This window comes from Oreochromis aureus, linkage group 10 (assembly GCF_013358895.1).
Source record: "Oreochromis aureus strain Israel breed Guangdong linkage group 10, ZZ_aureus, whole genome shotgun sequence".
Lineage (NCBI taxonomy): Eukaryota > Metazoa > Chordata > Actinopteri > Cichliformes > Cichlidae > Oreochromis > Oreochromis aureus.
Genome location: NC_052951.1, coordinates 23158567 through 23182072, shown reverse-complemented (window position 1 = coordinate 23182072; position 23506 = coordinate 23158567). Strand labels below are relative to the sequence as shown.

The 23506-nt window shown below is 38.6% G+C and overlaps 2 protein-coding genes across 4 annotated transcripts in view; one reads left to right on the top strand and one right to left on the bottom strand.

Annotated features, from left to right (window-relative positions):
- Window positions 1-1005: 1005 nt before the first annotated feature.
- Window positions 1006-14981, bottom strand: LOC116309373 (sodium- and chloride-dependent GABA transporter 2-like). The gene is made up of 14 exons (XM_039618859.1): window positions 14689-14981; window positions 14449-14583; window positions 13710-13850; window positions 13459-13540; window positions 13031-13163; window positions 10535-10669; window positions 10323-10426; window positions 10091-10215; window positions 8614-8726; window positions 8388-8522; window positions 5176-5278; window positions 4902-5002; window positions 4525-4695; window positions 1006-2204 (listed from the first exon to the last, which is right to left on the bottom strand). The coding sequence occupies exons 1-14, from the start codon at window positions 14882-14884 to the stop codon at window positions 2070-2072; spliced, it is 1809 nt and encodes a 602-aa protein (XP_039474793.1). The 5' UTR covers window positions 14885-14981; the 3' UTR covers window positions 1006-2069.
- A 2440-nt stretch (window positions 14982-17421) lies between these two features.
- jakmip2 (janus kinase and microtubule interacting protein 2) overlaps window positions 17422-23506 on the top strand; it is a 28482-nt gene continuing 22397 nt past the window's right edge. For all 3 annotated transcript variants that reach the window (XM_039618857.1, XM_039618855.1, XM_039618858.1), the window contains exon 1: window positions 17422-17557. The gene's annotated coding sequence lies outside the window, so the exon portion shown is untranslated. The remainder of the gene's footprint in view (window positions 17558-23506) is intronic.

Below are 23506 nucleotides of genomic sequence, written 5' to 3'. Positions count from 1 at the left end.
GGGAACACATCACCAGTTTTCTAAGTAAATATATATTTCAAAAGGTGCTTTTGACATGGAATTCTCACTAGATTCTCACCAGATGTCAGTAATAATCCATCTAATCCACACATTAGAAAGCAATCCTGCCACTCAGTGTAAATCATTATCAGCTGGTTCAGTCCAACTGATGGGCTATAAAAAATACCAAGGTTTCACACACAAGAAGCATCTAATGATGGGTTAAACCAGCGAGTTCTCTCAAGACCTTGGCACCCTTATGGTAGCAAAACATACTGATGGTGTTGGTTACTGGTTAATTTCTCAGCTACTGAAGGTTCCAGTGAGCACTGTTGGGGCCATAATCCAGGAAGTGAAAAGAACGCCAGTTCACCATACAAACACAGCCAAGGAAACTCTCAGTTGGTTTCAGAGAAGGAATTAAAGCTGGTGGAATGGCCCAGCCAGTCACCTGAATCCACAGAACAGTCAGGATTTAGAATAGAGTAGCCCTTTATTGTCATTTTATATGTGCAACAAAATGATGGGTGGTCCAGGCCCACTGTGCAGGAGTGGAAAAAAGTATAAATGGTTTGTGTGGAAGAATGGACCAAAATCCATTCGGGGGAATGCATGAGACAAGTTTCTCCATACAGGATCTTGAAAACATTATCACCAACAAAGGCTTTTGTAAATAAATTTCAGGAAGTGTGTTCAGTACTTTTTTATTACTTTATAGACATCTATGTTTTTATTTCTTTGCATGTGTAGATTGGATGAGTTGTTACTGGCATCTGGTGATAATTTCATGTCAATAGCACCTTTAGAAATATATTTACTTTGAAAACTGGTGACATGTCCAACACTTATTTTACCAACAGACACACACTTTGTAATTATATATAAAAAAAATTATAGTTTGGTTCACTAAGTGGAAAATATTTATTTTCTCTTCAAATACATTTTAATAAAATAATTTAATAATCTGCTTTACTGCGCAAAAAAATGTATAGGGATAATTTTTTATTCAAGAAATTGCGAAACAGAACAACTTACAGTACGTTGGAAGCCACTCCTCATTTCTTCATATTTTGCTTCCTATTCTTTATACTGCTGCGGTAACACAACAATTTCCATTGTGGGATTAATACAGTTACCTACCCTACAAGGAGCCAAATATTCTTGTAGAATTTTTAAGTGGTCTTCAGCCTTTCTGTAGATTTTGGCTGCTTTTTCCACTTTTTGTATCTTATTGAATCTAAACTAAAATAATAATATTATACAGAAAATTTCTTCAGCTCTAGTCTGTCCCTTTGGTCAAAATTATCAACACAACACCACGAGAAGAATGTGTTTTTTGAGACTGGGATGTCATTATTGCAAATAATAGTCTGAATTTAATACAAAACCCTCCATGTTATGAAAAAAATGAAGAAGCAAACACTTTTAAATATTTGAAACTGAACTGAAATGAACAAAGTGACTAAGCAAAACAAACAAAATACCGATACAAAATAATAAAAAATAATAATTAAATTAATAGTAACAATTGTCTGGGCAGATTTGGTCAACCGTCAAGATACAGTTACAAGAATTAACATATGAGTTCAAAACTATGCCTGAGTTTGCAGATAGGTACTACATGAGTACTTTAGTCATGGAATAATGTAGTACTGACTACTGAGTTGCCTTCTCATGGATCAGAATGCCAGCATTTTGATCCCATCACTGGATGGGATTTATTTATTCATATGAAATGGTAACACAGCTTAAAATTATATGTGTGTGTGTGTGTGTGTGTGTGTGTGCAGTTCTATTATTCAGCTCGCTTAAGGCAAACTATACAAACAGTATATAAGCTTGTTCTAATATATTTTGATAGTATATGTTTATTGCTATTGAAGATATTAAAGCTTAAAGATGAAATATAATTAGATAAAGGTAAACTAAGGTAAGGTACAAATGTGAAAGCTGTAGGTAAAAATTTCAGGGCATGCTTGTTCTTTTCAAAGCACTCTTTAAGTTTCATTAGATGGATAAAAGCTCAGAAGAGCACAAAGTAATTTACAATGTCCGATATGTTATTGTGTTCATTGAGCGTTTTCCCCGTTGCATGATAAAGGAGCGAGCTCTGTGTGGTCTGCTATACCATCTCGTCCCAAAGCAGGAAGAAGTTTTTGATCAAACAGCAGTTCGTCTACAGGCTGGCAGAGCTCTAAGAAACGCTGAGGAAAGAAAAAATTGTAGATTGTAATTGTTTTAAGTATTTAAAAAAAGCCATTTTTAAATATATTTTTGATTAACATTTTTGGAAGATATGAGGCGCAATTAAATGCAATCTTGAAACTTTACAACCAATGAAAGAATTGCATTCAGTTTTCCTGTAAAAGAACAATTCAGTATTACGATATTATAATTTGACATACCATAAAGACGTAATAAAACACAAAACAGGTAAAATACATTTAGTGTGCTGATAAGTATGACTTAACATGAAACTCAGAGGCCACGGTCACATTATGGTGGAGTAAGGCTCGCTAATTTAACAGAAATAAAAAAAGAGTCCATTGTTTTCCCTGCATTAATTCTACAAGTGTTTTCTATAAACCCATTTTTATGGAAGATGATTTGAGATCTCCTGCTGATACTCCTGGTGAAAGGCCAGGGATTCAGTTTATACAGTCCAAGTTGTACTTAACAACTCTTGAACATACCCAGTTTAAGACCTCTGTTTCTGTATAACTGCCCAGATTTAAACAAAAAAAGCACAAATACATTCAATTACGTCATTCATCAAAACTCTTTCAAAATAGTCAAACAATGAATTGAATAATGTGGGAAAATCCAAACACTTTTCTCAGACAAATGGCCCAGGGGCCAGAATCAGCCAACCAAAGTCTCCAACTCAGACTGGACATTTTCCATGTTCACATTGGAAAATGTGAACATGGTCACAGGTATTGGATTTTTAACTGCATTTTCATACATTTAACAGCTGATAAAAAAACCCCCTCCTCTATGGCTATTACTTCACCAAAATACTCAATGTATGTCATAAGTCAGTGGTTCCCAAACATTTTTTTGCTAGCCCCCTTGTTTTACAAGAACTCCCCCCACACGCACAAACACATCCTCCAACCACACACACACCCCCATATTTAGTTTTCAAACTCCATTGCAGTTTATTCCACACCTCAAACCTTTTGTAAACAATTAAACAAATAAAAGTTAACCGCAATAACTTACAGGTTGCAGTTAAATAAGCCTCTACCTCTTTTAAATAACAGAAAAACAAACCATCTTCATGGTGTAATTATTTTACGTATAGCTTGTTTGTTTTTTACTGTGTAAGAATATTCAACATTGCTATCAATACATTTTTCAAAAAAATGTCTCTCTGTGCAAAATGGGTTTAACAAAACAATTGTGGAATACCGTTTGTCCGTGATTTGAACCGGGGGAACAAATTGTGGCAGGATCAGTGTTGTGCCAAGGTAGGTGTCACTAACAAAATTTGTTCCCCTTGCGTCGCGAGCATTCACTGGGCACGGAGTGCCGATCCAGTTTACTCCGCCTCCATTACAGAGAATTAGACGTGGAAGTAGCATCAGTGTAACTTTGTGCTGAACATTGAGGGGATCAAGATTTCTGTCTAAATAAATAAATAACTGTGGGTAAATTCCTAGATGATTAAACATGCAACTATTTTGCTGGGAATACCTGAAATGAGTAAAGAAAATCAACAGCCTATTTATGCAAGATAATTCATAATTTTATTGGGGGGGTTATATTGGTTGGGTCTGATTATTGGTGGGGTCATAACCCCCCTAACCCCCCTGGAAATTACGCCCCTGGGAAGTAGTGATGTTTTAGTGTTGTGAAAAGGTGAAAAATGAGTGTTGTTACATTACCATTCAGTTTGAGGGTTACAACAGAAAATTATATATTTATTGTTCTTACATGGTATTGGACGGGATTATTTTAACAAACGAAGGACTGATAATTAATAAATTGCCTGATAATTATTTTTTATCCTCCTGTAACTTTACTGTATAAAGAGTTAAAACCTCCAAAGTTTCCGGAGTACTTAGTCGTTATAAGAAGTGTTTGTGAACTAAAAATCAAGAATTTGGGATACTGTTTGTCCGTGATTTGGACAGCCCAACGTGTGCAAATTCTGTCGGGGATCCCTACCTTGGCATGACAGCTGTTGTGCAGGTGAAGCCAAAGGCAAGATATGCTTCATCAACATCATATGTTCTAGTCTTTGGCTTGGAAGGAAGTTGGTTTGGAAGCATATTTGGCGATGCTTCAACCTCTGCTTTGCGTTTGTGTGGGAGCCCCGTCAAAAAACCTGTCCATTATGCTAGCAGTGTCCAAGCATTTTTTTTTAAAATTATTATTCATACCGCACCCCCCACTTTGAGAACCACTGTCTTAAGTTAAAGATTTTCTTTTGTCAGAAAGAAATCAATCCTTTCCCCCATCAAATATAAGCTACCTCACAGTGATTTCATCATTTTTGAGAAAAAAAAAAAGGCTCACCTGTCGAAGAGTGCCCTTTCCCTGGATTATTTTATATAATAGAAACAGTGGAATGAGGGAGAGGGAGACTGTGGCAATGAACCAGCCCAAGATGTTGGCCCAGAGCGGATAAACATAAGTGCTACTGAACTTCAGCGGGGAATTTCTGACAATGGAGAAGATAAAGGTGCCCTGTGATGAGAAAAGACAAAGTGGATTATTGTTCAGTGTGAAACTGAAAAGTGTGAATACTCTGCAGTGACAAAACTATGAAATTGAACATTATCTAAAATTCTCTATAAATTGAACTCAAACATACTGTGACATGCAAATACTGCAATGCAGTGTAAAAGAAAAAGGGAAACACAAATTATACATTATTATTTGACATGACTTACAAAACAGGTGAAAGGAGTGATGTAGCGCCAACAGTACTTCATGAATGGGTGTGGACGATAGCCAATCATGTCTGAGATGTTACCATAAAAACGGTCAGCACCTTTAGGTAAAAGAGAGCTATTAGAAAGACCAGCCATTTATTTCAAACTAAATTATACCAAACAAGCACACTCTGGTCTGTGTCTCAATGAAAATTGTTCTGAATCTGAGCAGTGTCTTTTTTTTTTGTCACAACACAGTCTGCAATTGGTTGGCTATTTGTCTGTGACTTACCGTACACCCAGCCAATGCTCACAGACTGGCAAAAAGAGAGAAGCAGCAGAGTGGTGCCACTACAGACATGATGATCTAACAGCTGGAGCAGATACATTCCTCCCTAAAAAAACAAAAAAGGACAGAAGGAATAATATACAGTCGTACAAATCAAATGATAAAAAGAAAGTCAGGAAATAAAGCTAAGCACAAACATACTCAGTCTCACTCACAACAGTTGACACAAGCATGCTTGGTCATGTCCCTTGGCATGACTTTCTAATGCATTTTTTTCTTCCTTAAGGGTTTACTGGAGCAATTTACATTTTACTAGAGTAATTAAAATTTTACTAAAGCAGTTTGATGGTTTTATACCTATTAGATGCAAACTTATAAAAATCCTGATGTTTATTCTAATTGTGGTTGCCATGGTAATACTGTAAAATTGTATATTACACCAGAAAACAATAAGTTGTTGTAGCTCCCGTGTATGTTGCCTAATTATGTCGTTTTCCAAGAAAGGGGTAAATATTATAGACCTTTTGCCAGAATCTTGAAATCCACCTTATCAAATGAAATCTCCGATGATCAGTGTATTTTCTTTCTGTTAAAATTTAGGAAATCAGAGCATCATTAAAGTTAGTTTCCCTATGGTAAGGGGAAAATCATGTAGATTAGGCCATTTTCCAGCTTTCATCTCTTATAATTTAGCACTTGTAACAGCTACCTAGTAAAGCTGGTGGTTTTCATTTTCTAGCTACCAGATTCTGCATTGTGCTTCATCATAGAAACTTCTCTCCTGTGGTCTTTTTTTAAAGAGATTTTTGAGATAACAGACATCTCTTTTAATGTTTTTCTACATTCGTTCCAGGTATGGTACTCTAATTACATTACGCTTGTGTTGGAGCTCCGTTTGGCCAGTTTAGTTGCCCTAAAAGACCGGATCTTTCAGCTAAAAAACATTTTTACTTCTCCAATATTCAGTGATTCAACAAGAAAATTTCATCATCACTTTTCCAACTGTTCCATCTCACAATTTCAAATTGAAAATTGTAAAATTGTGAAGACTGTAAACAACTTATCATCTATGTGTACATAACATGTTGTCTGTCAACAAGACTGAATATGGACAAGGCTGATTCTTAATATTAGATGCCTGAGATCACTAAGCTCTCAAACAGCACTTCATTAAAAACAGGCATGATTCTGTCACGGAGATCACTGCATAGTCTCAGGATCACTTCCAGACATCACTGTCTGCCACGTCACCCACAAATGCAGATGAAGGCAAAGAAAAAGCCTTATGTGGACACAATCCAGAAACACTGCTGTTATCTCTGGGCCAGAGCTCATTCAACATGGACATGGAGTAAAAAACTGCTCTGTGGTCAGATGAATTGAAATTTTTGGAAAACACAGACACCACATGCTCCAGGCTAAAGAAAAAATGGATCATCCGGCTTGTTATGAGTGCTCAATCCAAAAGCCTGCACCCCCATGATTTAACAGCTTATAAAACCACCTTTAGTAACAATAACTTCTTTATTGGTCTCTAATGTCATTGTGGAGGAATTTTAGCCCAGTCTTCCTCAGTGACTAATAAAGTATTCTGATTCTGAGAAATTTTAGCCCAGTCTTCCCTACAACATTGCTTTAGTTCATTAAGGTTTGCAGGCATTTATTTATGCATAGCTCTGTTAACGCTCCGCTGCAGCATTTCAGTCTGTTTGAGGTCTGGGCCATTGCAGCGTCTTGATTTTTTTTTCTTTGTCAGCCATTCTGTTTTGGATTTGTTGTTGTGCTTGGAATCATTATCCTGTTGCATGGCCCAGTTTCAGCCAAGCTTTAGTTTCAAGGTGGTCTCACATTGACTCTAAAATACTACGGCATGCTCTGCTCAATGACTGCAAGGTGTGTGTAGCTGCATAGCAAGCCTGATTCATCACCCCTCCTCCAGCAAGTAATGTAAACTTCATGACTTGCTTGACAGCTGTGACTCTGTGCATTATGGCTAAACAATAATAACAACAATAATTAAGAACCATATATATGTCATATTTAACTGTCACCTTAAATGTAACTTTAGCTTGTGTTAAATAGGTTAAATAATACAGCAAAGCCATTAATTCATTTAAAGAACACAATAAAGCCTTGATTAATGCACAAGCTTACACTGAAACATGAGCAAGAGAAATATTGCTAAAGCGTCGAACCGCAATCTTTGCATTGAATGTCAGGCAAGCAGGACATGCTGGTGAAAGTGCATCACTACAACAAGACACATATGGGCAAGTACTGAGAAGCTACAGCAACATATTCAGGAACCTTAGATGAGCAGAAGACCCAAATACATAATTAAAATGCAGCTGTTTCCTAGAGCTGGAACGTCAAAAGAAGGAAACGTTAGTCACAGCTGGAGCTGTAGAGGTTCCAGTGCAGTGGGAACCCTGCTAAGATACCAAGCTGGTCCCAGTATAAAAAGGCAGTGTTACAAAGGTAAGTGATACCCAACCACCAGTCATGACAGCTGCATCTGGTCTACTTAGCATGGAAACTGTGGCCAAACGAAACCCACGCAATCCCCAGATACAACTCCCCCAACTCAAAGGCGTCATTCATGAAGTATACACCACTGTAGCAGTAATCCTGGAGATAAAAGAGCAAGAATGCAACATGCAATACTTGTTTTGCACAGTGACAAGAGTAAAGGATTTCACTTGCGGGTTATAGTGTTACACCAAAACCAAAATTGATCAAACTCACATCTGGAGCACATACGTGTTCTTGCTATGTAAAAGAATTTTTCCATACTTGGAAATTGGATCCTTGGGGAAAAAACTCCTAAATACGAACTGTATTCTAGTTAGCACACCATAGCGGTCTCATTTTTAGGTAAAACTAAATGTTTAGATATAAGATTTAAAGCATAAGTTAATTCTGTTCATTTATTTTTCATCAGATCTGTCTTAGCCCCCCAGAATACATGGATTTAACCCCACTGTTTCATCCCTATGTTTTAAATATGCTCCAGTAGAGGCCACTTCCCTTGATTCTACCTGTACACTAAAACATGTAGTGTCAATAACTAAGGTTTAGTTAGTAGTTGACTACATACCTTATATAGTTCTTTCAGTCTCACTACAAATCACATTAAGAGCTATATCGGTCAAATAGTATCAAAAACTTCCTTAATGTTTTCTTATCGTGTAGCTCCGTCTGTACTGAATACGTACCTCAGTGACCAAGGAGAGTCCCAGCAAACAGCAGGTACAGCATACAGCCAGCAGAAGCAGCTCACGTCTATAGCCTTGATGCAGGCAAGGAAAAAGATCAACCAGTGATGTCATCAGACACTCCAGACCAACAAACTGTAAGGAACCAATTGCAACACACGGTTTGTTCGTTAGTCACATAGTATTTCATTTCTTCATTCATACATACTTTAAGGTTGATTAGTACCTGACTATCCAACCCAAGCAGAATGATCATGAGGAAGAAACACACCGACCACACCTGGGGCACTGGCATCATGGCTACAGCACGTGGGTAAACGATGAATGCCAACCCTGGACCTACAAACAAATAATGTAAATACAGCATAGATGTAAATTATAGGACACAGACAGGAATTGTTATGTGTGGAAACTACAGTATATTGTCTTATTGATTTTTATCAATATTGTGGTGCTAAAGGAGAGGCCAAGGGATCCATGAATTTCTTTACAAAAACATCCTTTTTTGTTGTTGTTTTGTCAGCCACAGCAGTTTGCCTTGTGGTCCGCAGTACAATCCACACAAGCCTGCACATAGTCTACACATATGAGTATAAACAGGTGTTGATGTAGCTCTGACTGGTTGCCAAAATAATATATACATCATCACATACCAGGGACTGCTTTATGATTCCTAAAATCTAAATCATAATTATTCACAGCTGCCATCTCTCATGCTTTAGTTATGGGAAAAGGATTTGCAGACTTGCTCCTGAAACAGGTGTTGCAGCAGATTAAAGGAAGCACTTTGTAATATATATGAATATATGTGGGGGGTTTTCATTTAAAGTTCCAGTTTTCGCTTGTTATTTTAGTTCAGCTGCTCAACCATGTCTCTAGCGTCATAGAGTCTTTTATTGTCTAGCCATACTGGTGTACTAGGTGTGGAAACAAATTTGGCATTATTGTCTTACTGACTCCCTCAAAAAGAAACATTTAAAGGTTTGATGAGCCAGATTATTTCTTTATATATATATGTACCAAAAATGAATTAATGCCAATTAATTGCCAATAATAAATATAGTTACATGCCTCAACCATTAGCCACCTTCCCAAAAAGCCTGAAAGTTGGCAACCCTGTATTATTATCTGCTGATAATAATACAGGGTTGCCAACTTTAGCCTCTTTTTTTAGCCTATTTAGCTCTGCATTCCTACTCTCCACTGGTTAGCATTAATCAGACTCACTTAACTAAGATGATTCAAGTTTAAGCCAAAATATCAAAAGAGAAAAAAAATGGCAGAGCGACATATGAGCTCTGCCAGAAAGCTTCTTATGATGGAAAGAAAGAAAAGAAGCATCACAAGATCTTCCCAAAGGGTGAAAAGTTTGCTGCCGTGCAGGTCCATCTATCCATCCATCCATCCATCCATCTTCATCCGCTTTATCCGAGGCCGGGTCGCGGGGGCAGCAGCCTAAGCAGAGAAGCCCAGACCTCCCTCTCCCCAGCCACCTCCTCCAGCTTATCCGGGGGAACACCAAGGCGTTCCCAGGCCAGCCGAGAGATATAATCTCTCCAGCGTGTCCTGGGTCTGCCCCGGGGCCTCCTCCCGGGGCAGGTTTCCTGATTATTTTTACAACACCAGAAAGCCTCAAAGAAAATGTATGAAACTGCCACTCTCATGTCCAGTATATAGTTGAACTGAAGTGAAACAGTACATGCCTGATTCTGCTACTTCAGAAATATCCACTCCTTGTTCATATGTCATGAAACCCAACACAGAGAAAATGGCAAAGCCTGCCACAATGCTCGTGGCACTGTTCAGCAGACACAAGTAGAAACAGTCCCTGCAATAAAATGAATATAGTAAGTAGAAATACAGGTGTTGTAGATGCTGATGCTCAACTTAAAAGATGATCATAATGATCTTTATGACAGTTAGTACTGGACTTACTTATAACAGTTGTTGTTGTAAGTGTTATAACTCCCAAGAGAAGTGAGGAAACCAAGGCCAATGGCATAAGAGAAGAAGATTTGAGTGCCAGCATCCATCCACACCTGGAAAGGTCAAACAAAATCATTGTGTGTGTGTCTGTCTGTAGTGTATGAATGTCACTGTAAAACCTCTAGCTTTTCTGGTCTCAGAATACTATGTGCTTTCTTTACCTGGGCATCTAACAGGCGATAGATGTCAGGGTAGAGGTAAAAAATGATCCCATCCTTTGCCCCTGGGAGGGTAACACCACGTATAAGCAAAACAAATAACATGACATAGGGGAAGGTTGCTGTAAAGTAGGCTGCCTGAAAAAAATAAAATAAAACAGAGAAAAGAAAAGGTGTAAAGAAAGTTATAGTTTGTTTTGACCTCTCATTTCATTCGTTTATTCATATTTCTTCCTTTAGTTTTACTGTATCGCATGCTTGCTTTCCTAAATGCAGCTTTGGTGTGGCACATTAGTAGCATCTTGGGTGTATTACTCTTGAAATAAACAGTTCCCACAACGTTAATCAGATCACTATAACTTCCAGTGTAATGTTTGGCTTAAACGTGAATATTACTTACCTTTTGAAAGGATAAAAATCACACCAACAGCTTTTCTTTATAGCTGCTCTTCTGAACACGAGTGTCTGGCCAGCCTCAAATATTACTAATCAGTGCTTTAAAATATGGTCTAAAGCTTACTAAATACTTTACCAAAACTGTTCTTTGGAAAGTTGAAAGAAACTTCAACTAACCCTAGCCAAGTTATGCTTTGTATCGGTTTTGCACCATTTAGATCTTACAATAAGAAATCTGTCACACCCTGCACACATAACAGTGAATATTGTCTCCATTACTCATAAATTACATGATGACAAGTTCGAAAACCATACACTTCAGTATCAGATTAATTCAAATGAGTTCATAGATGGTTTTCATGCGAGCATCTTGAATGTAAAGGAAGAGACTATTTCATTTGACTATTTGGAGACAATCTGGCTGTGTATATTCATGTATGTAGACAGAAAAAGAGTTCCTTCATCTTCTTCATAAAAGAGGACAACAGCACGTGTCACAACAAGCATTGCTAGCAACAAAATTCAAGATAAATGACATGAGATGGGTAGCTATGACAGACAATTACATCAGGCAATAATGACACTTATAATACGGGTATACAGGAAAACTGGGAGTAGAAGACAGACCAGTGCTTGGACATATAAGTGGGTTAGGAAAAAGCTGCAGGTGTCACATCTGTCACATTCAATTTTGGATGAATGTGCAAAGTGCTTTTCCCTGCTGTATCATGTTGTCTGCTTTTTCTACTGAGCAACTCCTATTGAGCAACTTTTATCAAACTGTACTGTACATTGAAAAAAATGTGGATAAAAGGGTAGCAGTAGATCAAAATTTGAAAACAAGTCCTGATCAAGCATGGCTATGTAAGACTGGGTAATGACACACTGACTTAATGTGCTGTGCCCTCCAGTAGCTACTGTGCTTGTGTGCCTTTATTCTAGTGTTTCTAATGCATGCATTAGCATAGAGAATTGCAGGATGTGTTTGCAGACGTCAGTTTGTGTCATGGGGCAATACTCACCCCGTGCACCATGCAAGCTACAGCAGCCACAAGCCAAAAGTTTCAACAATCAGAAGAAAATACTTTTTTTTTTTTAAATGGTTGCTTGTACCTCCTGTGTTAGTGTATTAACAATGCAACAGTGCAGTTATTTGCTTTATAACTATGTGAAAATGTCTTCAAAAATACATGAATGGATGGTTCTAATTGCCAATTATACAGCTGATACTGTGTAATTTGACCAGAAGCTAAAGCATGAGTGGAGTTATTATAGTTTTGCATTTTCTATTTTTTATAGCATTTTATTTGGTTTTTAGAATGGGTTTGATGATTTCAGTTTAGTCTTTATTGTTTGAAAATGTTGAAAATGTTCTGTTTGTTTCAGTTTATTTTTATTTGTTTTAGTGTTAGTTTTAGTCTTTTTAAGATTATATAGAAGGCATAGGTCAGAAGCAAGATTTCAGAAAGTCAGTCTTAGACATCCAAAGTCTCAATAAACACGCACATCAAATCCTTATTATGCTAGTTTGAAATTTTAAAATGAACAAATACTAAAAGTAAGGTGAGTCCCTCAATATTTTATTTTATTTTTATTTCCAATTTCACAAAACATTTTACTTTCTTTTCTTTTTTTTCAAAAGCCTAGTTTTTATTTTTATTTTAGTTAACTAAGCTGCCTCATGTTAGTTTTTAGTTTAGTTTTAGTTAGCTCTAATAACCTTGGTTTAGCCTTCAAATATAAAACAACCCAATGATTTATACAAATTTTATGTGGAAATACATACCTTCTGCAACCCTCTAATAAAGATTGATTTGATTTTTAATAAAGGCTCTTTTATTGCTAATTCAGACATCTTGGATTTTTGTATTGAGTCACTGTTTTTCGTTTTTTGTTTGCTGTCCACAAGCACGGTGCTCCACAAGGCTCTAGGTTAAAACCTCTGTTATTTTTTTAGTGTACATTCTTTCACAAGGCCACATTATCAGGACTTTTAAAATCTTTTTAGGATGATTTTATGATATGATATTATGAATTTTCTTGTTTGTTTTTTTAAAGGAAAAAATTTTTAAAAATAAAATGTTCAGTTTTTAAATTACTAACCTTTCCTGTCGACTTGATACCCTTCCAAACACAAAAGTAGCAGATAATCCAGCTGAGGATGAGACAAAGGACCAGTTCCCATCGCAAGCCCCCGACTTCCTCAATACCACCAGAGACCTTTAAAACCCGACGCCTGGTCAAATGAAGGGAGCAATGATGTGGGTGAGAGGGAGACTGGGAGACCACAAATGAACGGCAGGTGAAAGGGAAGGACATGTGGAAATTGGGAGGGAGGAAAACTGAGTGCCAGATTGGATGACTGACGGATGACAAAAAAACAGTGTGGGAGGAAGTGGAGAGTTAAAAGAAAACATCTGAAAATGATCATAAAGAAAGGAGGAGAGAGGGAACGAGACAAGTAAGGGAGGGGAGTGAAAAAGGGGAAAAAGGCATTCTGTTTAACTTGTGTGAGTTGACTATATGCTTACTGCCAGAACTCCACAACAGGAAGAGTAGTGTTCAGTCTGGACATCATACTCAGATTCAGATGGCTCAAGTCCAAGCATGAGTCTGGTATAGGGAAATAAAACATCAGCAAGGTAAAAATGCCCATTTACAGTGTCAAAGGTGTAGCCTTCAAATTATAGTTCATATATTCTATATTCAAAACTCTTACAGCACACAACATGCCAGGCATACAATAGCCACTGCTTTTTAGAATATACCAGTACTGTAGTACCTGTGTTCCAGTAGTGTCCACATGTGGCCCAAGGTAAATCCCCACTGAAAGACTGGAACAGGTAAAAGAACGCCCATGCCAGGATTATAATATAAGATGTTGCACTGAATGCGATGATTAAGTGACTGGCATAGCCCATGCCTAAAATAAACAAATAAATAAATACAATTGGTAAGGGCCAAGTATTGAAACAGTTCTGTTCTTGCACAGCACCTAAAGTCTGAGAGCTAAAAGGTGCGCAAAGGAAACACCGCAGACGTAAGCTATATAAAAGTGTAATGTCAGTCGAAACACTGTGTAAACACTTTCTCTTCGCATAGGTCTACTGTATATAAATAAGGTCGTTGTGCGATAAAGCAGGAGTATAACTGGAATGTAACCAACATATTTATGAAATGCATTCATGTGGTTCATACACTTAACAATCATGCGTGTAGTAATCTTTTTACATGAGCATAAATAATTTATCACTCTTCCTCTTCCAGTAGCAGTGATTACCCTCCTACTGGAAGTGTAAACAACTTCCCCTCTGGCACCTTGCCTCAACACTGTTTGTTGTTGGACCGAGACCATTTTTGGACACGGAGGCGGTCTCAGCGGTGTTTCTAGGGGAATAATCGAGCACGCATAAAAAATAGACTAGGATACAAGCCCGTTGGTAGATATAAGGACTCACTGAATATGTATAAATTATGACTGACATTTCGGAGAAAAGTTTGGGGACGTTCATTTTAATTACCTTGAAAGAGCGGACAAATCCTTCTCCAGCAAGTAATTCCCCCCTGGCTAGTGTACTGTCCCAAGGCAGTCTCAAGGAAAAAGAGGGGGATCCCGCACGTGAATATGAACAAGATGTATGGGATGAAAAACACACCTGTAAGAAAGGCGGAATTTTTCGTTGTTTACACAAGGAGGAAAAAAATACCGTTGGACAAAATGTGCTTGACAACTAAGAGCGTTTCTTTACAGTATCACCCACCTCCTCCGTTTCTGTAGCACAGGTAGGGGAACCTCCACACATTCCCGGGTCCAATGATCGCACCCATCACAGTCAATATAAACTCGGCTTTGGTTTCCCAGTGCCCCCTTCCTTCCACCTCTTCAGCCTTCTCTGGGTGACTGTTTGGCACACGAGCTGTGGAGGTGCCATTCTTGCCGTTCATCTGTTCCCCCATTTAAATGGTTTACTTGGTGCCAGATTTCCTTTGTTTCTGTGTAAAGTTCCCCGCGCACTGGACTAAACCTCACACGGGGTTGGTCACACGAATATGAAGCTAAAGATGCCCTAATGTGGCAGCGGCTCTGATACGCTGGCCCTGTTACTGTGACTTGTATTGGCTGAGAGGGGTACTCGCCTACTTAAGCTGCAGAGAAATGTGTGTTTTGTGGGGTGCAGGGGGGAAAGAGTGATGAAAGAAGCTGGTGATGGGGTCTACTGCTCCGCCTTAATTCATCCGACACCGACAGCAAAACAAACCCTGGGGTAGCCTACTGAACATTTCTACACACTATTCATCCTCCTGAGAACAAAGGAAAAAAGAATATTTTCAATTAAACATTTTCTTTTGTTATTTCCCTCCTCTTTGGAGCTAAAAGACACACAAAATCAGATACCAATGGAAATCCCGGGATTTCCTCTATTTAGTATGTAGCTATGGACTTAGGGTAGCTCAAATAACTCGAAAGATAAAGACAAAAAACAAATGTCCATTACAGATGATATAAATGAATAGACTGGTTCTCAGGAGGTTATTTATTTATTATTATTATTATTATTTTATATGGCCTCATCTTAACTCATAGTACGGTAAACAAATAAATGCAGAAAAAACAACAGGTTTTTACGCTTTACTTGGATCTCGAACTCAGAGAAGACATTTAAAGCTGTTTTGACTCAAAAAAAATGTCAAAAATAGATGCAGACATCTGAAGACTTTAGCAACATTTATCATAGTAATTTGGTTTAGCATTAAATGTCTTGTTTTTCTGTATAAGAAAATCGGAGTCCAGCCAATGGTTCCTAATGGACCTAAGAATTGTGCATAACTTCTGCCAATTACGCACAATTCTTAGATCGACCTTTAGGTGGCACTATTTATAACATTATTTTTCGTACCACACAGCTCTCTATAACACACAAAAAAGTCCAAATGTTACACTGAGAATAATATGCATTTAATTTTCTGATTATTTTATTGGTTTGGCTAATAAATAAAGTAATGTAAAGATTTAGACATGCCCTGGAACTTTAACAGGCATCTTGACATTATTTATGTATTTATTTATTGTAGAGAAAATAAGCAACTACTCCTGCAAACTCAGAAAAAAAGTTTGGGCAACACTCTAACTCAATAAGCCTCAGAACTTTGACTCCTTAAAATTAATTCAATATTTAAGGCAGGGCAGAATTATTTGTTATGCATTATAGTTATTTATCATGAATTATCATGTGTTGGCAGTTTCTGATCCAGATAAGTTGTCTTACTCTTAAACTGCACTAATACTCAATACCAAGGATCTGAAAATGATGCAGAGGCAGAAAGATGACACTGAAGCACCCCAACTGTGTACTTTTGCAAAATGCCACATCATTCAATTCAGTTGTATTTATATAGTGACAAGTAAAACCAGCTGTCACCTCAAAAGTTACCTTTTTATATTATAGGTTAAAGATCCCAGTGTGTTAGAGCAGGGAGGGACGAAGCACTTGGTGACAGTGGGAAGGAAAAACTCCCTTTTAACAGGAAGAAATCAAGAAGTAGAAGCAGATTCAGGGAGGGGTAGCCATCTGCCACGCTGGAATGGGGATGAGGGGAAAAAGAACAGAGCAGAGGTAGACTGGAGAAAAGACAAACTATGAAAGAGAGTTAAAAATTATTCACTAAGTAAAAAACTGATGAACAAAGAAGAAACTCTAAGCCCCCAGCAGTCTAAGTCTACGACAGCAAAACTTAGGGACGATTCAGTGTCACTGGATCCAGCCCTAACTATAAGCTTTATCCAAAAGGAAAGTTTTAAGCCTTATCATAAAAGTAAAGGTGTCTGTGTCCTGAATCCAAACTGCAAGCTGATTTCACCGAAGATGGGCCTGAAAGCTGAAGGCTCTGCTGCAAATTAAACACTAAGAAACTATAGGAACCACACGTAAGTCAGCAGTCTGAGAGCAAAGAACTTAGTACAGTGAGGTACTATGAGGTTTTTAAAATATAATGGAGTGTGATTATTCAAGACCTGGTAACTGAACAGAAGGATATTAAATTAAACTTTGGTTCTGCACATTTGTTTAATATGCAAAATGAAAATCGCCTGGTCAAAAATGGCTCAAAGTTTAATTGGAGTGTTCCTGGAGGTCAAGGTAATGCCATCTAGACTCTGGTTAGACACCGTGTTTCTAAGATTTTCAGGGCTGAGTGCAATAACCTCAGTTTTGTCTGAGTTTAGAAGCAGAAAATTAGAAGTCATCCAGACATTTGTGTATTTAAGACGTGCATGTAATTTAACTAAGCGTTGTATGTCATCTGGCAAATACGGGGAAACAAACTACTGGGAAAAAAAATTAAAGGCAAAGAAAAGCTGCAGGTTTTGTACAGCAGTGCTGTTGCACTGGTGGACTGCAGCGCTACTGGAGCCGGCTGGGCTGAAAATCAGTGAGCTCATTCTGGCTACGCTGACAGGAGGGCGGGGCTCCCAGCATCATCACCACCGGCCATCACTTCATTGTACGGGGCTGCTGCTGATGCAGAGACCATAGCAGGCGATTGTGTTTCTCTTATTTAGTAACGGAAGCATGCCATGGATGTGGTTTCTCACCCGTTAGGTCTTCACATTGGATGGGAATATGTTGTGAGGTAAGGCGATGGAATCTGTCGGCAGTGTGGCTGCTGTAGTTGAGGTTTATCACCGTCTGAACTGGGAGTTACTGAGACTAGCGGGCCTGTTGGCTTGACTCACACTGATCATCCCAGAAGCGAAGCGAGAGATGTTAAGACTGTTTTTGTTTTTTGTTTAATCTCACCTCCGCTTTAAAAAAAAAAATGTAACACTGGAGCGAGGAGAGGCCACCATCGCGTACTGTGGTATAAAACCCTAAAGCATGTCTTATTTAGCCCGGCAGCAGAGATTTAGCCTGCCTGTCGGAAGTGGCAGAGCTCGGCCTACACCAGCAAACCCTTTAAAGATGACGGGGATGGAGCCTGTGTCCGCTTCGGGGTTTTCCTCGCCATGCAGAGCCGGATGCTCACGCTGCATCGAGCATATTTCGAGCTTTTGGTAGCCGTGATTGTTGTGCAGTGAGGATCCCAGGTGGTGTTGCTTGTGCCTTTGGGTAAAGCCAGATAAGCATCCTTTTCTATAATTATCAGGCACGTGTAGTAATTCTGGATGTGGGTTTCCTTTTTTCATCCTTCTTCTTCTGCTTGACAGATCGTTACACATTGCTGGCCGTGTCGTAAAAGGAAAGGATGCTGCAGTGATGCTGCAAGAGGATGCTAGTCCACAGTGGGTTGGCAGGGCCTCCAGATCGAGGCTCAGAGTCTGTAGCCTACAACTGCCTCAGGGTGTTACACTGGCCTGATTTAACAGACATCACCCCAGCTGGGAAGGTGTTTGTCACAGTATTGTTTTATGGCCAGGGCAGATGCAGGCTAATGACTGACCACAAGCTAATTGTTTATAGATCGCTTTATAAATGCAAGAGTCATCCAATAGAAAACACTGATAGCAAAATGTGGCAAAAGGAGATGACAAAAACAGGAAAAAATGAGATGAGACCTTTTTTTTCTTTGGTTGACCTGTGGGCTTATTACTAATAATAATGCTCTATAAATTTGTTAAATATGTTGCTGTTGTCAGAACCAGCTGAGCAGAGGTGAGATAGTTATATATATCCCTGTATCATTAAGTCTAGAATCTATTTTCAGATCTTATCCATGCATCATCAAGGATTACTTTGGGCATAAAGAGGAATTTATTATCCCGAACAACTACAGAAGCTTGCAGCTTTAACATAACAGTCAATGCTAACACCATACTATAATTGCAAGGCATCACTACATTACAGCTGTATTGTAGATGTTATAATGTTTGTGGACATTTAGCCAGGCATACAGGAAATATTACAAACCACCATCTCTGTTTTCTGTTTCAACAAATGTATTTTCCAATTTGTTAATCTTGCAAGATACACCTTATTTCCCACTCTTATTAATACAACTATTGTTTTAGAATTATATTTACTTTTTCGAACTTTAATTTGTTTAAATATGAATTATTAAATAAAAAAATGGAAAGAAAACCAAGTATTTTAAACATGGAGCAGATGTACACCATAGTCATTTAGATCCATTTCCTGCACTATTTCCAGCATTAGCAGAGCTCTGCTTATACACAGGGTTGGTATTTTGACCTCAGGCAAATGGATTAGAAAGCATCTTTTGGTCAGGACTGAAATGTAATCCAAAAACAAGAAGAACAGTTCTTCTTCACTTTAGCCAAAGTGATGGCACTTTGAACCAGATTATGTCACAGCTCTAAACCAGAATGATTAAACTTAGTTTGCCCCTCGATGTTGGGGCAATACTGGCATTGGTCCAGCTAACTTTTACTGAGAGGGTTGCATAACAGGGATTAACTAAATCAAAAATAGTCCTGAAATGCAAGATTGTGTTTGCTGAAAAATGAACATGACAGAAAGATAAAGCTGAAAGTGACAGTTGGTTGAGCTGTCACAAACACGTGGACATAACATTGCTAAAGAGATCAGTCTGTGTGTCTAGGTCTGGTATTAGGGAGGAGGTTGGATTTCTGCTTCACATCTGGAACACGAGCTGCCAACAGTGTTCCGTCTGTGTTTACAAAATCATATTACATATATCATATCATATATCTGAGTCTTAAGTGATAACTGTTAGGTGGATTGTGACATTAATGAATCATATTGAATGACTGAACATACAGTAGGGTATTTATTCCTGTGTGCTTTGACTTGGCAGAGAATTATGTATATGAGAAACACATCGTCATACCTGCATGTAGACATGGTCAAGACAGTTGAATTATCAGATTCACAGTTCTCTGGACCAGAAGTTAGAGAGGAGAATGGACAGACAGAGCTAATAACAAAGGCAACAATACCTCAAATAAACACTTGTTGCAGCCAAGGTATGCAGAAGAGCATTTCTGAACATATAATACCTTGAACCTTGAAGCAAATGGGTTGTGGGTGCAGAAGACCACACCAGGTGCTGCTTCTGTCAGCTAAGAACAGCAAACTGAGGCTACAACCCATATGTGCTCATCTAAATTGGACAATAGAAGATTGGAAGTAACGTTGCCTGGTCAGATCAGTCTCGATTCCTGCTGCAACTGTCGAATGTTTGAATTTGATGTAAACAAAATGAAAGCATGGATCCATTCATCCTCAACAGTTCAGGTTGCTGGTGGTGGTGTGATGCTAATGTGATATTTTCTGCATGAAATAGTGGTCCAATCTGGTACTACTAATGTGTACCTAAAAAGTGGCTGGCATGTATGTTTTCAGTTTTGCACTACGAGTGTTCATAGTAAAGCAGTGTAACAATACACATTAATAGGTGGAAGACTTGGTGGTGGCACATATTAAACAAAAGACTTCCAACCATGTGACTGTTTGGACAGGGTTAGGGAAGAAATGCTTGGCTAGGCTTTGAGAAAATCACGATATGGGGAAAATTAACCTTTTCAGGATGTTATCCACAGAATTCTCGCATCTGTAAAAAGCTTATTGTCCTTTATTTGTTTACTACTGTGAGGATATGCACTACAAGTAGTGGTGACACCTGTTTTCTGAAAAAGACAAGGTGTTTTACATGCCCTTACCACAAGAGTAAGTTTACATATACAGGGATTATTTCAGTCATCTTCAAGGTTGAGCACTGTTTACCACATACTGTATAAATAAATGTTTGCAGAAATCAGTAGGGTACCGTTTTGGAGCAAAAAAATGTATGTAATCTCTTTATGATACATAAAATCAATGGCAGTGAATTAGCTGCCATTGATTTAAATGAATTTGGCAAAACTGTAACACACACTGCTATATGCAGAATCAGCATGTAGTCCAGGTTAACATTAAATCACTAGCAATTGTTCAAACAAAGCAAAAATGCGTCCTTGTGACCATCAATCATTTCTGTGTTTTAACTCTATTTTCAGTCACACTGAAGCTGCGGGTTGTATTTCCAATGCTCCCTCTGATAGTCTGCTGGAAAATCCAGTGCTAACAACCAAATTTAATGTCTGAGGAGTCAAAAGTGGGTCATGGTGCCAGTGTGCTTCGTGTTATAGTATTTAATGCACACAAGCTCACATTGATACACCAACACCATGATACATGCACATACACTCTCATTCAGAGTGCAAAGAGGAAATGGGCCATCAGTTCTATTTCACTCTTAGTTATTTTTTTCATATTAAAAAAATCTGTCCATGCTAATCAGTTCCTGTGAGCGTGGATGGTTTTAGTTAAGACTTACCAATCATATCTCCCAGTCATCACAGTACTATTACTACAAAACGTGTTCCACTTACATGGTTTTGTTTTTAGTGTGTGTTTGACCAGTGGTTGTTGAAGCCTAACTTAGGGACATTTTATAATCTGAATGCTGCCATCACACTTTAAAACTCCCAGGCCATTGTCCAGCTGTGCAGTTCCTTAGAGCTTTTTCACGTTTTAGCTCTCTGTTCTGTGTATTCTAATGTATTTTGTAGTGTATTGACTGCATGGCTTAGTCGTGACACTCTAATGAACTCCGTTTGAAGCTTCTGACCCCTACTATCATTAAAAAGCTCACATAAGGTTGTTGTTCTGCTTGCTCAGCAACAAATTGCATGAACATTTAGATCCCCATATTGTTTCTCAGTATTGCATTAGAAATTGGACAGTTACAATATTATTTTTTTTAGGTGGTCTAAAATTTGCCTCAAAATGAATACCAGAAGTCTTTAAGATGTCACATTTACCATACAGCTTCAAAAGGCAGTAGCAGTCACTCAGTACAGCTGTGACTTTTTCTGTTTTATATGCATTTCTTAGTGAAGCTTCAATCTCACCTGGAACTTGTTTAGGACCGAATAGCCGACAAAAATAGCAACTAGCTTGAAACCATAGTTGAGCATTTAGACACTAGAGATGTAGATTTTTTCTCTTCCAGGAATTGATGAAAATTATACCAAAAAAAGGAAAGTGGATATTGGACTAATACAGTGGCTTGCAAAAGTATTCGGCCCCCTTGAACTTTTCCACATTTTGTCACATTACAGCCACAAACATGAATCAATTTTATTGGAATTCCACGTGAAAGACCAATACAAAGTGGTGTACACGTGAGAAGTGGAACGAAAATCATACATGATTCCAAACATTTTTTACAAATAAATAACTGAAAAGTGGGGTGTGCGTAATTATTCAGCCCCCTGAGTCAATACTTTGTAGAACCACCTTTTGCTGCAATTACAGCTGCCAGTCTTTTAGGGTATGTCTCTACCAGCTTTGCACATCTAGAGGGTGAAATTCTTGCCCATTCTTCTTTGCAAAACAGCTCCAGCTCAGTCAGATTAGATGGACAGCGTTTGTGAACAGCAGTTTTCAGATCTTGCCACAGATTCTCGGTTGGATTTAGATCTGGACTTTGACTGGGCCATTCTAACACATGGATATGTTTTGTTTTAAACCATTCCATTGTTGCCCTGGCTTTATGTTTAGGGTCGTTGTCCTGCTGGAAGGTGAACCTCCGCCCCAGTCTCAAGTCTTTTGCAGACTCCAAGAGGTTTTCTTCCAAGGTTGCCCTGTATTTGGCTCCATCCATCTTCCCATCAACTCTGACCAGCTTCCCTGTCCCTGCTGAAGAGAAGCACCCCCAGAGCATGATGCTGCCACCACCATATTTGACAGTGGGGATGGTGTGTTCAGAGTGATGTGCAGTGTTAGTTTTCCGCCACACATAGGGTTTTGCATTTTGGCCAAAAGTTCCATTTTGGTCTCATCTGACCAGAGCACCTTCTTCCACATGTTTGCTGTGTCCCCACATGGCTTGTGGCAAACTGCAAACGGGACTTCTTATGGTTTTCTTTTAACAATGGCTTTCTTCTTGCCACTCTTCCATAAAGGCCAACTTTGTGCAGTGCACGACTAATAGTTGTCCTATGGACAGATTCCCCACCTGAGCTGTAGATCTCTGCAGCTCGTCCAGAGTCACCATGGGCCTCTTGGCTGCATTTCTGATCAGCGCTCTCCTTGTTCGGCCTGTGAGTTTAGGTGGGACGGCCTTGTCTTGGTAGGTTTACAGTTGTGCCATACTCCTTCCATTTCTGAATGATGGCTTGAACAGTGCTCCGTGGGATGTTCAAGGCTTGGGGAATCTTTTGGAGCCTAAGCCTGCTTTAAATTTCTCAATAACTTTATCCCTGACCTGTCTGGTGTGTTCTTTGGACTTCATGGTGTTGTTGCTCCCAATATTCTCTGAGACAACCTCTGAGGCCATCACAGGGCAGTTGTGGAGCTGTTTTGCAAAGAAGAATGGGCAAGGATTTCAGTCTCTAGATGTGCAAAGCTGGTAGAGACATACCCTAAAAGACTGGCAGCTGTAATTGCAGCAAAAGGTGGTTCTACAAAGTATTGACTCAGGGGGCTGAATAATTACGCACGCCCCACTTTGCAGTTATTTATTTGTAAAAAATGTTTGGAATCATGTATGATTTCCGTTCCACTTCTCACGTGTACACCACTTTGTATTGGTCTTTCACGTGGAATTCCAATAAAA

Coding starts and splice junctions, on each gene's coding strand:
- LOC116309373 (XM_039618859.1), bottom strand. CDS start 14,884: ATGGGGGAACAGATGAACGGCAAGAATGGCACCTCCACAGCTCGTGTG. Junction 13,164..13,458: donor CCTGTTGTGGAGTTCTGGCA/GTAAGCATATAG, acceptor TCATTTGACCAG/GCGTCGGGTTTTAAAGGTCT. Junction 10,670..13,030: donor GTATCAAGTCGACAGGAAAG/GTTAGTAATTTA, acceptor TATTTTTTTCAG/GCAGCCTACTTTACAGCAAC.